The 18164-nt window shown below is 41.6% G+C and overlaps 1 protein-coding gene across 2 annotated transcripts in view; it reads right to left on the bottom strand.

Moving 5' to 3' along the window:
- Positions 1-699: 699 nt before the first annotated feature.
- The window catches only part of MELTF (melanotransferrin), a 122421-nt gene continuing 104956 nt past the window's right edge, over positions 700-18164 (bottom strand). Inside the window, exons 15-17 of one of the 2 annotated variants that reach the window (XR_013276773.1) lie at positions 5454-5643; positions 2347-2795; positions 700-2315 (exon numbers count right to left, since the gene is read on the bottom strand). Coding sequence is in view for 1 of the 2 variants with exons in the window: in XM_077487431.1 (XP_077343557.1) it covers positions 2728-2795; positions 5454-5643 (258 nt within the window). In the remaining variant the exon portion in view is untranslated. Of the gene's footprint in view, positions 2796-5453; positions 5644-18164 lie in introns of both variants that reach the window. The other variant, XM_077487431.1, reaches the window with a different exon arrangement.

Here is an 18164-nt window from a genome sequence, read left to right on the forward strand (position 1 = left end):
ATCTCACTGTGTGTACGCAGCATAAGACAGAAAGCAAGACCAGGTGTTAAATTTGCAGTCATTTTTTAGATTACATCAGGAGAGCCTTTCCTCAATTTTGATGAGTTATATGCTACACTTGGTTTCCATATAATTAAACAAATTGAGGCTATTATAATGTTATTGATATCCTGGCACAGTTTCTCTGTGTCTAGCACATTAGTTTAACCACACCACAACATACTTATTCCCCCATTCTTTTAGATTTTTCTGTAGACCAAAAGTTGGTAATCTTAATCAGAGCAGGCAAAGTTTGTCATTGATTCTGTGCCAGCCCAGCCACTGTAAAGCTGGCCATACATTATACAATGTTCTTATTCAATTTCCTTTAGATTTACCTTCAACTGTGTAGTACAAGGGCCTGCCTGATTGCACAGAAACTGAAAGTGTTTAGATTTGACCTCATATTATATGGTTTTGGTAAATCTAAAGAAAATCTATAGAAGAAAATTGTATAATGTATGGCCAGCCTAAGTGTGGATGTGCAAGCAAGATCCATGTAAGCTCAATGGGTGGGGGGGGGGGGGGGAGTAATTGGGTGCCAGAGGACCATGTCCTTGCACTGATTGTAGGTGCAGATTGCCTTATTTCATAATACTAAATTTCTAAATACTGAATATTGGGATGCATTCTACATAAATAAAATTAACATAACCAAAGTATTTTACCATCATCATTTATTGCCAGTCATTGTATTACAGTCTTAGAGAAGTTGAAATACAGAGGTGTCGAAATGTTCTTTAAATCTATGGTCATTAAATTGTACTCGTTTAAAAGTTGTTCTGTGGATTATTTTGATGATTTCCTTGTTTGAAAATTAACTGGACAACATTAGAAATATGCATTCGACCTTATTAAAAACAAATCATAACTATAACTGATTATTAAATTGAGACAATAATATTTATATACTCTAAAATGCTACTGGGTAATTGAAAAGGTAGCGGGAATTACAGAATGAATAAGCCAAAAATACCAGGAGTGGTTCTGAATTATCACATCGAATGTAATGAATGAAAAATCTATTCAAAGCCATAATGTGGCTGACCCGTGTCCCTAATTGTTGGCGTATTTAATATGCATTAAATCTGGCAACCAGCTCCCAGGCCCAGTAGATGGAGTGACCAGTGTGTGGACAATAAAAAAAAAAGTTTTCGTTATCTCCTTATAGATCATAGCTATGGAGGAGAATGGAGTGAGTCTTAAAGTGTATAAAGTATGTAAACCCTGAAAAGGAAATCCTCATATTTATGACCCTGTGGTCTGTTAAATAAGCATTGAGAGCATTTTGTTATATCTTTTCAATAAGCAAAAAAATATACCTGTTGATCATGTCACAAATTCAGAGCTGCCCACATTTCCTATGCTATTAAGGAATCTTCCCAGTTCTCATCTTGGACTACAAAACAATTAATCTGCCTGTTGTGGAGATGACAAGGATGGGAGGGATTCTGTAATCTAACAGCAGACAAAGTTGATCCAGGGAAAATCCGATTGCCTCTTGGGGGATCAGGAAGGGATTTTTTTCATCTGCTGTAGCAAATTGGAGCATGCTCTACTGTTTTTTTTTTTGCCTTCCTCTGGATCAACTGTGGGTATAAAATTGGGTATATTGGATCGTACAATATTTTTTATTTTATTTATTGTTTTTAAGGTTGAACTGGATGGACTTGTGTCTTTTTTCAACCTGACTATGTAACTGGGCGGGGGTGTTAGACTAATGCACTTTATTGCAGTTTCATGTTTTTCCAATCTACAGAAGGAAATTAGGAGCTGAGTGCATTTCTGACAGATAGACAGGTATTTTTCTGTACATGCATGGTCTTTAAAGGAATAAAACATTTGGAAATATGTTATAATGTATAACAGTGATGTATTACATAGCTTTTTATTTTTTAATTATGACATGATGACCTGTCATTTCAAAATGTGTATGAAATACTAAAGCCTAGTACACACAGGAAGTTTTTTTTTTTTTATCTAACCCAGCAAGCTGAATAAAAGAAAACTAACTATGTAATGTTAGTACAGCAATGTCCCCTGCTGTGCAAAGGTGTTCTGACAGGGGAACCGCACCCCCCCCCCTCCACCCTTGCACAACGGTCAGCGCTCGCTGCCACTGGCTGCAAGCGCTGATCGGCTGCTGGTTTTCCGTCATGCTCGTTCGACACAAGCTGGTTGTGAGATCGGTTTCTGTCGGATGAGGAGCGACAGACCAAAAGTCGTCCGGTAACACTGAACCGATTGCTTTCAGATGATTTGTGGCCCGTGTGTACCTAGCATAACTGTCTATTGGTTAAGTCTTACCTAATCATTGAAGGTTTTAGGTGAACAGCAGATAGGCGAGTCATGTCTACACATTATTTATCCAAAATACTCACATACGTAAACACAACAAAGACATATATAACATATGTAAACATATAACTTCCTCCTGCAAAATGTTTATATAAAATTCATTAAATAAATAGAGAATTTTGACTTGGACTTCTTTAAAAAGACAGAGGAACACTGAGATCATGGACTTTTGTCACTCGAGAAAGTTCAAAGAGTTAGAAGGTCCTCAGGCACTGAATAAAATGTCCCTTTATTACTTAGAGGCGATCTTGCTTTCAGTAAAAAGAAAGAAAACCTCTACGTTTTTACATCACATTTCCAAGGACATCTTGATGACTCAGTAGTTGGTAATTATGCAGAAAACTTAATTAGTAGGATATTGCTAATTAGCAGTAAGGCGATGTTCTGTGGAGTTAAAGCTGCAGGAGAAAAAATAAAACAAATTAATGTCAGTTTTAGAATATACCCTTTTAATTTTAAAGTGATTTGGTATAATTAAAAGAGGAGTTCTATTACTATAATTTTATTCTTGGGGAAAAAAAAAAGTATTTTTTTTTTCTATTTTGAGTACTATGTGTCTTTGCTGCTACCTTCATGGCAACAGCAATGCAATGGCTTTATTATAGCTTACCAGCATCATAGTATGACATGAAGGTTGTAGCTGTGTCTGTAATCTTTTGGCGACCGTTTCCTGATCCTGACAATCTTAACACAATTAAAAAAAATAATTGCTATATTTATAGGTTACTAGGATCAAATCTGACACCCCAGATCACAGAGTCAGTGCGTATTTGTGTACTCTGCATGCAAGCCACTTCAATGAGATCCTCTTTACAGCTGGAGCTTCCCATTGTTTGTAAATGCCAAACACAGAGGATCCAGCTCACACAATATACACAAGCCTTTCTACAGTTTGTTAAACAAAAGAATAAAAGCAGTGCAGCGCAAAAAACTAACAACCACATACACAGGAACATAAGATAAAACAAAGTTCATAAGAGCACCAGCAAGTGTCCATACAGGGTGATCCTAGCAGTAGGCAGGCAAGGTGAAAAATTCCAAACAAGTGATGTCCTCCACCAGTTATAAATGCAAGCAGCTCACCTCACTGAATGGACCCCTGAAAAACAGTTGGGTCAAACAAGCAGCCCCTTAATTTGACCCAACTGCTTCTCTGCCAGTGACAATTATACAGTAATCAGTGCATATTTATAGCACTGATCGCTGTATAAGTGTCACTGGTCCCAAAATAGTGTAAAAAGTGTCCAATTTGTCCACCGCAATATGACAGTCCTAAAAAAAAATCATAGATCGCCGCGATAGTAAAGAAAAAAAAATATATAAATGCCATAAATCTATGCCCTATTTTGTAGGCACTATAACTTTTGCACAAACCAATCAATATATGCTTATTGCGATTCTTGTTTCCAAAAATATGTAGAAGAATACATATCGGCCTAAACTGAGGAAGACATTTTTTATTTTTTTTTCTAAATTGGGATAGTTATCATAGCAAAAAGTAAAAAATAGTGTTTTTGTCAAAACTGTCACTCTTTTTTTGTTTATAGTGCAAAAAATAGAAACCGCAAAGTTGATCAAATACCACCAAAAGAAAGCTCTATTTGTGACGGAAAAATGATCAAAATTTCATATAGGTAGAGTGTTGCATGACCGCACAATTGTCATTCAAAATGTTACAGCTCTGAAAGCCGAAACCAAAAATTGGTCTGGGCAAGAAGGGGGTGAACATGCCCTGTATTGAAGTGGTTAATGGCATTCCAGTCTTAGGCCATAGGGTTCAATATTGAGTTGGCACACCCTTTGCAGCTATAACAGCTTCAACTTTTCTGGGAAGGCTGTCCACAAGATTTAGGAGTGTGTCTATGGGAATGTTTGACCATTCTTCCAGAAGTGCATTTGTGAGGTCAGGCATTGATGTTGAAGGCCTAGCTCGCAGTCTCCACACGACTTCATCTCAAAGGTGTTCTATCGGGTTGAGGTCAGGACTCTGTGCAGGCCAGTCAAGTTCCTCCACCCCAAAATCACTCATCCATATCTTTATGGAACTTAGTTGGGGAATGGTGCACAGTCACGTTAGAACAGGAGTGGGGACATCCTCAAACAGTTCCCACAAAGTTGGAAGCATGAAATTGTCCAAAATGTCTTGGTATGCTGACACCTTATGAGTTCCCTTCACTGGAACTAAGGGGCCAAGCCCAACCCCTGAAAAACAGCCCCACACCACAATTCACCCTCCACCAAATGATTTGGACCAGTGCACAAAGTAAGGTCCATATAGACATGGATGAGCAAGATTGGGGTGGAAGAACTTGAATGGCCTGCACAGATTCCTGACCTTAACCCAATAGAACACCTTTGGGATGAATTAGAGAGGACACTGCGGGCCAGGCCTTCTCGTCCAACATCAGTGCCAGATCCCACAAATGCGCTTTTGGAAGAATGGTCAAAGAATCCTATAGACACACTTCTAAACCTTGTGGACAGCCTTCCCAGAAAAGTTGAAGCTGTTTTAGCTGCCAAGGGTGGCCCAACTTATTGAACTTTACAGATTAAGACCGGAATGCCATTGACCATATAGTGCATGTGACAATTTGCCCAGACACCTTTAGGTGTTCTTGACCATGTCTGTTTTCAGTGAACACTAGTTCACTCTAAATAATTATAGTAATCACTACTGTGTCTACTACAGTATCCACTACTGACTACTCCTATCTAAAATGGCCTCATATATAACATAACCTTATTATTCTTTCTGCAAAAAAAGGAACCTTTTTGTGATATACTTTTATTGTTAACACTATAGGGCATATTTATAAAGCAGTGAATGTGACATTCACCAAATATTCATTGCAGGTGAATTTTTCTGGTACATGTGGTTTAAATCACCGCCTTAGAAATACGCTCCTTAATAGAGCCATTATAGAACCAACTGTATATATACTGTATGCACAAATATATGTATATATGGGTGCAAATTATTGTATGGTACCGGTCGGAAACGTCTCTTGTATAATGCTGTATATGAAAGGTGAATTACATACACTGGCATTCCTTACCATTGCTGGATGAGCACTGCTGACCCTCTAAAGATTCTATGTAATTTCTACCTAGCCACTCTTCATATGTTTTCTTTTCTTTGACTGGAACAATTTTATATGTAGAGTCCTTGAAGATCAAATCCGTTTTATCATAACTTGAAGAATGAAACATTTTAAATTCAGAGCTACTCTCGCTCCCGTAATATTCCTGTAGAGTAAAATAAAGAACATAAATAATAGACAACACATTAAACAAGAACAAGGTTCATAAATAGAGCATTGCCTAATTGTTTATAGCTACAGTGCTGGCTGCATGCATAAGAGTTTTCATTTCAATTTTGTTATAGGTGGCAACAGATCAGAAACGAAAAATTAAAGAGCACATGTAATTCTGAAAATAACGGTATTGTACCAAGAAAAAAAAAAAGTGGAAGGTAGCCATTACCTATGTTACTTCTAATGCCGCGTACACATGACCAGTCTTTCTGGCAGACTAGGTCCGACGGACTTTCGGCGGAGTTCCGACGGACCTTCCGAATGAACGGACTTGCCCACACACAAATGGTCTAAGTCAGTTCGAACGTTCATTCATTTTGAACACGATGACATAAGACAGGACTAAAAAAGGAAGTTTAATAGCCAGTAGCCAATAGCTGCCCTTGCGTTGTATTTGGTCCCTCGGACCATCATACAGACGAACGGTTTTCCCGATGAGTCCGTTGGACAGATTTGAAACATGTTCTATTTCTAGGTCCGGATTTTTTAAGTGAAAATGATCGGATTAGCCCACACATGATCGGATTGTCCGACAGACTTATTCCGTCCTGTGTACGTGGCATAAGGGTGAAGGTTGTTTTCAGTTATCATGGTTTGCAACAATCAGTTTACCCAGTTAGGACGTGGAAAAGTTTTACCTCACTTACACCCAATTTTGTTGCAACCCATCCTTGCTGCCATGGCATGGTAAAAAGAGCAAATAGCGTGAAAGGCATACAAGACTAATGCCGCATACACACGATCTAATTGTCTGGTGGAATTGGTCCAGCAAACAATCCGGCAAACAATCCGTGATTTCTAACGTGATGGGGCGCGTACGGCGGGACTAGAAAAAGGAAGTTCAATAGCCAGTAGCCAATAGCTTCCTTCTCGTGCTTGCTTCAGAGTATGCGTCATTCTTAGTCCGCCGGACTAGCACACTGACGAACGGATTGTCCGCTGAAAGCCAAGTCCGGCGGACAAATTTTGAGTCAAAACTACTTTCCAAGTCCGCCGGACTTTGTGATGAAAAAGTCAGCTGGAGCCTACACACGATCGAATTGTCCGGCGTACTGTGGTCCACCGGACAATTCGATCGTGTGTACGCGGCATAACAGGCCATGTTATTTGAGGCATTGCACTCTCAGGCCACGTACACACGGGCGGACTGTTCGCCCAACTTTGTTCGTCAAACAATCCGACAAACAGTCCGCTCAAAATTTGCATGAACGGACTTGACCACACACGATGAACGAACAGTCCGCTGAAAGCGTGCGCGATGACGTGAACGGCACGTACGACGGAACGAGAAATTCGACGTCCAATACACTGCAATGCAACCTTCGCCATGTAAATCCTTTCTGAGCATGCGCGAAACTTAGTTTGTCGAACAAGCCTACACACGAGCGGACTGTCCACTGAAACCAAGTTTCAGCGGACTGTCTTACGGAAATTCCGAAAAACTTTGTTCGTCAGACTGTCCGCTGAAACTGTCCGCTGAAGCCCACACACGAGCGGACTGTCCGCTGAAACACTGTTCAGCGGACAAAGTTGGGCGAACAGTCCGCCCGTGTGTACGCGGCCTCAGGAGCCTTGGAGACAGATGACAAGACATTCCTTGACTCTCAAGCTGAACAGTCAAACTCTAAAATAAGTATTTTTACAAATATCTTCATATGTAAGCCTGCAGAATATTCTACAAAATTAATATACAGATTATTATATTAGTCCAGTTGTGACTGGTTGTTTTTAAAAGAGTTATTTCCAAAATATTCCCAATCATTATCATCATTATTGGAAGAATCAAGTTCAATATCTATCTTTCCTATGCTTTCCTCTTCATATTTTTATTACACTGTGCTCAGTTTTGAATTTTTTTTTATCTGAACCCTTTAATCCCCAATGAGAAGTGAAATGAAACGTCTAAACGCATTTTAGCGTAGCTAGTATGTGCTGGTTAACTTATAACTAATGCTGTCTAATTTGTTTCTGAAATAGTATTACCATTATTTTTTGGTACATTGTTTTAATAGAAAACCTGCTCATGTCTTTTTTTATATATTAATATTAGCTCACAAATGGGCAAAAAAACAAAAACATTTTTAAAACCAAATAGTTTTGTACTCACTGTACTGTATTTTATCGAAAAACAGAGGTTAAAAGGCTGCTCTGATTGCACCCCTGGTCCAACTGCATTCCAAGTCACACGTATGGGCCCTTTTAGATGTACTAGATATTCACCTAATCCCTTTATCATCACTTATTTGGATCCTATCATTCTTAGCCCACGTACACACGGTCGGAGATTTTGGCAACCAAATCTGTCGGATTTTGCCCGTCGGATTTAGTCAGACGGATTGTGTCCGAAACTGTTGCATACACACGGTCGGGCCAAGTTGTCTGATTTTGCGGTTGCCAAGAACGCGGTGACGTAAGCCGTGTACGGCGGCACTAGAAAAATGAAGTTCAGCACCACGTCCGGCACCCTTTGGACTCCTGCTGATCTCGTGTTTTAGTAGAAGTTTGGTGAAAGACGATTCGCGCTTTTCAGATTAGTGATTCAGATCGCTACTGCTCTTCAGTTTGTGCTTGTCTTTGCGTATATGATAATCAGTGCGTGCAGTCATTAAGTATTTGCTTCTCATTGTGGACTCTATCTTGGTATAGTACGCTTTGAAAGGCATTTTTTATTGTCTGCTTGCTTCTGCTATTCAGGTCGTCCTTTCAGGCCTTGCTGTTTAGCGTTGCTTTCTGGTGTCCGTTCTGACCAGCCGACCGTTTTACAAACATGTTTCGTCTACGTACTCATCGTACAGTTTGTGCTGTGCAGGGGTTCTTACTTTGACTTTGACACAAGCCAAAGGGCTTGTGTCAAAGTCAAAGTAAGAACCCCTGCACAGCACAAACTGTACGATGAGTACGTAGACGAGACATGTTTGGATGACCAAGAATTGGTTGCGCCAGCGTTACCAGTTCTCCCACATGCCTTTGCTCCGTGAGATCCGCGAGAATAATCCTGATCATTTCTGGATTATTCTCAGGATGACAGACCCCATTTTTCACTGTCTGCTGGCTTTGCTGTCCCCTTATATCACCAGGCAGGATACCTGCATGCGGCAAGCCATCACTCCGGAGCAGAGGCTCATCGCCACGTTGCGCTACTTGGCGACAGGGAGAAGCCTTCAGGACCTCAAGTTCTCTACAGGCATCTCCCCCCAGGCTCTGGGGATCATTATTCCAGAGACCTGTTCTGCCATCATTCAGCTCCTGCAGAAGGACTATGTTCTGCTAAGTTTTATCCTTAAACATCACATTCTATGTATTTCATGATTGCTAATGTCTTGCATTTCTTTCCTCATTCCATAATTACCATCATTGCAATATGCTCTAATTCATATGCTCTGCCCCTTTGTCCTCATGCAGATTTGCCTCACTAACTTCCCCACCATGCTCTTCTTGGCCCATCAAACTATAGTCTAGTCACTTGACAATGTCTTTTGTCAGCTCCATAGTATTGCTTTCCCCTAAACACCCCCTAAAATCTCTACAAATGTCATGTGTGTGCTTCAATTCATGCAAAGTGACCTTTTTTGGATTTTTGGAGTTGTGCCAAACTCATTAGTAACCCCCCTCTCCCCAACTGCTAGCTCAGCTGATAGCAGTCTTCTATCTGATGACTTGACCCAACCCAATACACACTCTAAATACCTTTTTCATGATCACATTTATGGACAAATTCACCAAAGCATGTAGTGTAAGGGCCTGCCTCAATACTTTCAAATGCTAGTTTTTTGTTTCAAACACATTAATTTTCTTGCTATGTAATAGCAGAATGTCAAAATGTCCTTCCATTTTGTTATTATGACACTTCTTACCTGTCCAGTGGGCTGCCAATAGTGTAACTAAGGAGGGGCTTCACAAAGTATCACACATTATTTAGGCATTCAGCTCTCAATCAAGTGGAGAGCGTTACCTGTCCTAAACATCCCCCCCTCATTGTTTAGCAAGGGCCCATCAGATGGGGGGGGAGATGGGGGGGTTATGACTCTCATAAGGGGACCTTATACTTTAGGCTTTAAATACTCATTTCAAAAAATGTTATACTAATTTTGACCAAAAATGTGGGTGTCTAATCTGCATGCAATGTTGATTTGTCAAATTCCTTTTTTTTTTTCTTGTGTCACTACACAGTGTCCTTCAACGCCACAGGAATGGCAGACTGTGGCCTCCCACTTTGCCATTTTTCGTCAAGTTGTGCCTTTTTCACCAACAGTGCAAACCCAAGTTCAGAGCGAGATGAGGGGACAGTCTCTTCTTCAGATAATCTTATTATGTTGTGGGTCTGCTACACACACACACCTTCTTTTTGTTAACTAATGTGTAGTGCATTACTGATCTAAATCATGCTCCTTTTCAGCACCATGGCATGAAAATGGCATGATTGTCCAAATTTACATCTCACTGTGGGTGCTTTTTACTAAAGGCACATCCACTATGCACTACAAGTGCACTGCAAAAGTACACCTGAAACTGCACTTGGAGTGCAAAGTGGAGTTGCCTTTAGTAAATCACACTCCTCCTCAGCACAAACTCAAATTTCACTACAAATACATTTTAAGCCCAATGAAAAAGGAAGCCACACATTGTTGAGAATTCAAGATATTTTGGGTATCCAAAACCGAGTTTAATCAGATTTACTTTGTGTAAACAGGCATGTATTAAACCGTAAAATACAGAACACAGGAACTTACAAAGTTCAACTTGGAAAAGTGAAGACAATATCAGACATGAGTATGTACAAACTGGGCTGATATTGCCTTCATCACATGGGGTGTGACCCCTGAAAAATACAAATTTGGAAGATGCACACAGTGTGTCAACATGTGCTAACTCCCATCATGGGGGATCAATGTACATGCTTTGGGGCTGCAACCCCTTCATCTCAGACACTTTACACAAAACACGTACATTGATCCCCCATGATGGGAGATAGCGCATGTTTACACACTCTGTGCATCTTCCAAATTTGGAATTATGCAAAATACAATATTTTTATTTTAAAAAGCAAAAATAAAACCCTATCTAGTTTTTTCGTTTTCACACTCTCCCCAAAACATCAATGATGTTCTTCATTTTATTTTTAACATCATTGATGTTTTGTTGTACAATTTCCAAATCCCTATTGCACCCCATTATCTCCCCGATCAAAATCTGGGCACTTTCACTGGTAAAACAGGAATCTTCCTCCACATCACCTAGAAAAAAAAAACACACCATGTAATCCAAATATGGTGATATACATTGATGAGCTTACCGTAAGCTGTGTTCTCCGACACTCACCTGTTATGGTGACAATTTGGCCAACCTCCACAATCTCTCCTTCCTCCTCCTCCTCCTGCTCCTGCTCCTCTGTTTCTTCTTTTGGAAGTTGCCCTTCTTTGGGAGGGGTGTGGTCCCTGGTGTCCTCATGGTCCCTGGTGTCCTCATACATGCTGAGTCTTCTCTCCCCTATGAGAATGTAAACAAAGATTAATTAGCACACATAGGGCAGAAATAGGAATATGAAACATTGCTTGGAAGTGTTGTACAATTGTGTTTTTGGGCCGAGTTACAAGGTGAGAACATTATTGGGGCCACTTTGGTAAGCTGGAATACTTCCCTGCAGAACGATGTTTCATACGAACGAACGAAACCATGACCTTGAAAGTGGCCATTTTAAAATGCACAACATGAAATCAAAGCACATGGAGCATGTATGCAAGCAAGAATAATCATATGAACACACGACAACTACTTACTGTTTTTTTAAGAACACACTTGATCCTTAGGTACTGCTTGTGCTCCCTCAGTTTCAGGTCTGACCAGCGTTTTCTCAGTTGATCCTTGGATCGGCGTACCCCAAAATTCTTCAGAAGACTCTTCACAACTTTCTTCATGATCTTGGCCTTTCTGATATTTGGGTTTGGGTAAGGTCCATACTTCCCATCATAGTCGGTCCTGTTCAATATGTCGACCATCTCCAACATCTCTCCAAAAGACATATTTGAGGCCTTAAATCTTGTCTTCCTGGATCGGGACATTTCAGGCTCCGGGCTTTCCTCACCCTCCTCCTCGTTAATGGAACTATTATTGCGCACCTGCGTTCTCTCCGCCATGTGCTCTCCCCACTGCGCGGGAAGCGAAGGGGCGGGGAATAGTCTGGAAAGAACGTCAGGGGCGGGCGGAGTTTCACGCATGCGCACTGTATATAAAACTCCACACATGTGTATCGTCCGTACGATCTGGGAGGAAAGTGTGAGTCACGGACGTGGCGAACGTGGAAACGAAGGTAACATTTTTAACTTTGTGCTTCACTAGACTAGACTGCTTGTATCTAGGCCGCTGTTGGGACAAGATTAGGAGGGATTTTAATTGCATTATTAGTATTTGAGGGTTTGTCTTGTGTTGTGTCTTGCAGACAAAATGGACCCATTCAACAATGCCAACTTTATGGGGCTATTCCTCAAGCTCTACATGGAGATGGCCTGCCTGTGGCAGTTCCACAACAAGTTTTATTATGACAGATCAAAGAGGAACACAGCACTGGAGAAACTGCTTGCTTTGGTGCAGATCAGGGTCCCCACGGCAGACATGACATATCTGAATCGCAAAATTGTGGCCATGAAGCTTACATATTTCAGGGAGAGAAATAAGCACCTGGAGTCCTTGAGAGCAGGAGATCCAGATGCTGTTTATTACCCCAGGATGGTGCACTTTGACAGGCTGCATTTTCTGGTAGACCAGGGGGTACCCAGGCCACCACTCAGGCCACCACTCTCCAGGCTTCCTCCAAGGCATCCTTCACCCCCAGCTGAGGCTTTTGATGTACAACCTGGGCCTTCCAGGCAGCACCATGTGGTGGGGCCCAGCTTGAGACAGGTATTGCATTGTTGAACATATGTCTTGTGTTACATTTAATGATGTTAACTAGATGTTCTTATTGATCAGTAAGTTGAGATTTCTCCTAGTGGTTTACATCTCAATAGACAGTAGTGACCAAAAATGATTGGGGCGGGAAAGAAAAATGCTGGTGTCAGAATGATAGTCTGTTCTATTTGGTAACATTCAATTAGCAAAAGCCAGGAGCACAAAATGGTGTGATTGATGATCAAAAAACTAAAACTATGTCCCCTTTTCATACACAGGAAGACCTCAGCCGGGGGGAGGCTATGGCAAGTGGCAGCCAGGAGGTCCACCAACGCCCTCCTTCTCCTCCTGCCCCAGCTACAGGAGCACAGCCACAGCCTTTAAGGATGCCTGGTGGGAAGTCACAAAGGAAGACCAGAGAGTGATGGCCTGGGTTGAGTCTGGTGTGCCAGAAGATGCAGCCTCTTCAAGATCACCATCCTGGGGACAGAAATGGCATCTGAATTTCCTGCTCTCTAGGACTTCGGGAGCAGACTTCTCTCCCTGAGATATCTACTCCTCATTCCACCAATTTTTTTATATCTAATTTAGTCATGTCTGCCCTGGGGGCCAAAGGCTGCACCAAATTTAAGAAGTTTCTCCAGTGCTGCGTTCCTAGTTTTATTTTCGAGCAAACAAAATAAATTTGATTTTTGTTTGATGAAATACTTGTGTAATGTGTTTTCCTTCAAAAAGTAGAGTTTATTTGTGAGCAGGCAGGTAAATTTCCAAAATACAAAGTGAACTAAAGAACAAGGGGTACAAACACTAAACAACCTCCTGTAGATTAAAAAAGAAAAAGAAAATCTAAAAAATACAATAATGTTGTTGTAAGTTTACACCCCCCCCAAAAAAATAAAAATAAGGAGAAATGAGCAGTGTCTTTAAAGGAGATTTTTAGGGAACCCCCCCCCAAAAAAAACATCCCAAAAATAAAATCAAACATTGTGTAGATGTGACGCAAACTAAAATTGTATTGCTGAAATGGTTAAAAAAGAGTAATGAAATCCGTTCGGGAGAAGTGTGTGTGACTATGAGCATCAAAAGAAGTTGGTTCTTGCAGCATTGTAAAGAACAAGAGAATGTGCTTGATGAATGATTTTTTAACATTGCAGCGTGACGAATGTGCTATATCGCTTACGAGCAGTAGTTTTACCTGAACGAGTGCTTCCGTGTCGGAATTTGAATGTGAGCATGCGTGGCACTTGGTCCGATGAAAATGCTCTACAAATGATCGGATTAGGTCCGACCGGCCCAGTTGGTCGGGAAATATTTCCAACATGTTGGAAAATTGGGTCGGACGGAGATTCGGATGGAATCAGTCGGATGCATACCACACACAGTCGGATTATCTAACGACGCCGTCCGATAAGACGCATTCCGACAGATTCCCCGACCGTGTGTACAAGACTTTAGGTCTGTCTGTTTGGGACTCAACTAATATCACCTCATCTCCATTTCCTCCATATTTTAAATTGCCCCCTGTTCCCTTGCAGAATATATGATACTCACAGCTCAAGATGCTGGATTTCCCATGGATTCACTATTATTTATGTGCTGCTGACTATTCATAGTATTCGAACATTAACGTAAATATGGGAATATCATCAGGCACTTAATAGAGAACTGTTTAGACATACAGTATACCAACGAATCACGACTCATCTATGTCTCTTACAACATTTGAATCATTTGACAACTCTATGATGAAGGGAGTGTTATCTTTTATATATTCTTCTATCTTAGATAATGCGTCCAACCATGTCCCACCTTACTAAAGCTGCTGGGCACAGGACCCTAAAGTATTTGTTATTCCTTATCTTGTATAACAACCCATTCAGTTTAATCACCTGCTGACCAGAACTTTCTGATTTACAGGCACGTGCTAGCACCCCTTTCTTTTCATACTGTGGTTGGACACAGCACAAGTTTGTTAGCAGGCTCACAGTCAATGATTTTGGCTGTGAACCTGCTAATTACTGTGGCCAATCACAGCACATATCTGTGTTGTGTCAGTAAACATAACTCAGATATGGCTTTTTCTCCCAAGATTTCACTTACTGTTCAGATCTGAAATCAGGAAGAAAAGCCAGCCAGTCTGTAAATGAGTAAAATCAGCACACATACTCTTGCTAGGCACACAGTCAGGGCCGGACTGGCCTACCGGGATACCAGTAAATTTCCCGGTAGGCTGCCTGCCCTTGGGGCTACTTTGAGCTGAGGCTGCAATGCTCCCCTCACCCCCTTCCTCCTTGTCTACATGTCACACACAGTGGTCTCCCGCTGTGTCACAGAGCTCAGTGTGAAACGTTCGGCCACTCTGTGACAAAAGTCCCGCCCTCCTCCTAGACCAGCTTGTGTGATAAACGCAGTGTTCTGTCTATCACACAAGCTAGTCTAGGAGGAGGGTGGGACTTTTGTCACAGCGAGGCCAAACATTTCAGACTGAGCTCCATTACACAGCGGGAGATGCCGACTGTGCATAATCCAGGCACTGACTAGTGAGGCTGCATGGACAAGCACAGTCAGTGTAGTGAGGCTGCAATGATGGGCACTGTGAGGCTGCAATGATTGATGGGCTCAGTGAGGTTGCAATGATGGGCAAAGTGAGGCTGCAATGATGGGCACGGTGAGGCCGCAATGATGGACACGGTGAGGCTGCAATGATGGGCACGGTGAGGCTGCAATAATGGGCATGGTGAGGCTGCAATAATGGGCATGGTGAGGCTGCAATGATGGGCATGGTGAGGCCGCAATGATAGGCACAGTATGGCCACAATGAGGCCGCAATAGTGGGTACAGTGAGGCTGCAATGATGGACACAGTGAAGCTGTATTGATGGATACAGTGAGGCCACAATGATGGGCACGGTGAGGCCGCAATGATGGGCACGGTGAGGCCACAATGATGGGCACGGTGAGGCCGCAATGATGGGCATGGTGAGGCCGCAATGATGGGCATGGTGAGGCCGCAATGATGAGCACAATAAGGCTGCAATGATGGGCACGGTGAGGCTGCAATGATGGGCACGGTGAGGCAGCAATGATGGGCACGGTGAGGCAGCAATGATGGGCACACAAGGCTGTAATGATGGGCATGGTGAGGCCTGAATGATGGGCATGGTGAAGCTGCTTTGATGGGTAGAGTAAGGCTGCATTGATGGGCACAGTGAGGCTACATGGACTGACACAGTGAGGCTGCATTGATGGGCACAGTAAGGCTGCATTGATGGGCACAGTGAGGCTGCATTGATCTCTTGTATCATGTCTGCAGTCTCTGACCATCTCTTGGTACCATGTCTGCAGTCTCTGACCATCTCCTGTATCATGTCTACATTCTCTTACCATCTTTAGTATCATGTCCTCAGTCTCTAACCATCTCCTGTACCATGCTCACAGCCTCCGACATCTCATGTATCATGTCTGCAACCTCTGACCATCTCCTGTACTATGCCCGCATCTTCCAACCACTTCTTGTATCATGTCCACAACCTCTGACCATCTCTTGTCTTATATTATGTCTGCAGTCTCTGAGGGAGTCTGGAGAGAAGTTAAGAGTGGGAGTACCGCCGGATGGGGGTCATAGGAGAAGTCTGACGTGTATGGACTGTGTAGAGGAGACTATAGGAAAACCAGAGCCACCAAGCTGGAGCCGACTGAATGAGCCCTGCAAAGTGCACCTGAGAGGTCAGTGACAGCGCCGCCAGGCCAGTCTGAGGGGGGGGGGGGGGTCACTGATGTAAGGGGAGAGTAAATACAATAATGTAAGGGGGCACTGATATAAAGCTTTCCCCCTTATATCAGTAACCCACCCCCCCTTACCTTAGTGTATTATTTCTGCAGAAGGTGGTCTCTGATCACCAGGGTCCCCCCCACATTCCCAGAGTCCCAAGCGCCCCCCTTGATGATTGCTCCACTTTCACCCCTTTTAACTGGAATTTGCTGTTTGCTGTATTTATATCCCTAGCCCTAAGTGCTTTCATATCTGTCTTATCTATATAAAAATGTGTCTCATCTATATATAATATGCGCTTCAAATGTGCTTTAAAATGCATGGTTTTCCCTTTTATGAACAATATAAAGACATTATAATGTTGGGCTGGTATAATAATGATATGTTGCTGGTATGAAATTATTTCCAGGGCTGGTTTTTATTCCCAGTCCGGCCCTGAACACAGTTAACCCTTTGATTACCCTCCTAATCACAGTGCCATTAGTACAGTGACAGTGTTACATAGTTACATAGTAGGCGAGGTTGAAAAAAGTCCATCAAGTCCAACCTATGTGTGTGATTATATGTCAGTATTACATTATATATCCCTGTATGTTGCGGTCGTTCAGGTGGTTATCTAATAGTTTCTTGAAACTATCAATGTCCCCCGCTGAGACCACCACCTGTGGAAGGGAATTCCACATCCTTGCCGCTCTTACAGTAAAGAACCCTCTATGTAGTTTAAGGTTAGACCTCTTTTCTTCTAATTTTAATGAGTGGCCACATGTCTTGTTAAACTCCCTTCCTCGAAAAAGTTTTATCCCTATTGTGGGGTCACCAGTAGACATGTGCGCCGTCAATAAATTTGTTTCGTTACGTTTCTTATTAACCGTTAATTCGCATTTCATAATTCGTGTCCAAAATTCAATTTGGATTCATATGCAATACGATTTTTCGCTAGGTTTGTTAACTTTTTGTAACAATTACAAATGTTCGTTATGATGAATTTATCATTATGAGAGGCTCCCACCATCCCTGTGCTGTGCTCATTATGAGGGGCTCCCACCATCCCTGTGCTGACTTCCTGTCACCATAACGAATAATCATAATCAACGAAAATTCTTATTTTGTCCGATTCTGAATCTCCCATCGACTACCAGTACCAGTCTCCCACTCCCATATTAAAAAAGGTCGTTTTCCCAACCCTCACTCAGCAGCAGAAGAAAATCTCTGATTGGTCAAAAAAAAAAAAAAACTGTCACATTTCCGTTGTAATGGAATTTGGATCTGAAATTCGTAAACTAAATTTCGTACAAAATTCAGAAGCATAGCAATTCGTATTTTGGATCCTCCTGAATGTTCTCTTTGCATGTGATTGGGTGTTCTTTGTAAAGTGAACCTTTATCTCAATGACTTCGTTCTGCAGCAACTGCACTTGCAAGATCAGCAATTATCACTGCCAGCATTTGCCACATGTATCAGAATACATTTTGGTTTAAATTTATGAACAATTCTTATTTTATGTGACATGTTTTATAACAGAAAGTAGAAAATATTTTTTTTTCAAGATTGTGTCTTTTTTTGTTTATATAACAAAAAATAAATAAAAAAAACCCCAGTAGTGATCAATTACCACCAAAAGAAATCTGTATTTGTGTAAAAAAGAAATGACATTCATTTAATTTGGGTATGGTGTTGCACGACTGAGCAAGTATCACAGTGCGGTCATGAGGGTGTTAAAACCTCCCGGAAGTCAATTGGTTAAGATAGAATTGAAAGACAAAACATTTGTGTGTGTGTGTATATATATATATATAT

Source organism: Lithobates pipiens, unplaced genomic scaffold, assembly GCF_037356315.1.
Source record: "Lithobates pipiens isolate NorthernLeopardFrog02 unplaced genomic scaffold, aLitPip1_a1.2 Scaffold_18, whole genome shotgun sequence".
In the NCBI taxonomy this organism is placed as follows: domain Eukaryota; kingdom Metazoa; phylum Chordata; class Amphibia; order Anura; family Ranidae; genus Lithobates; species Lithobates pipiens.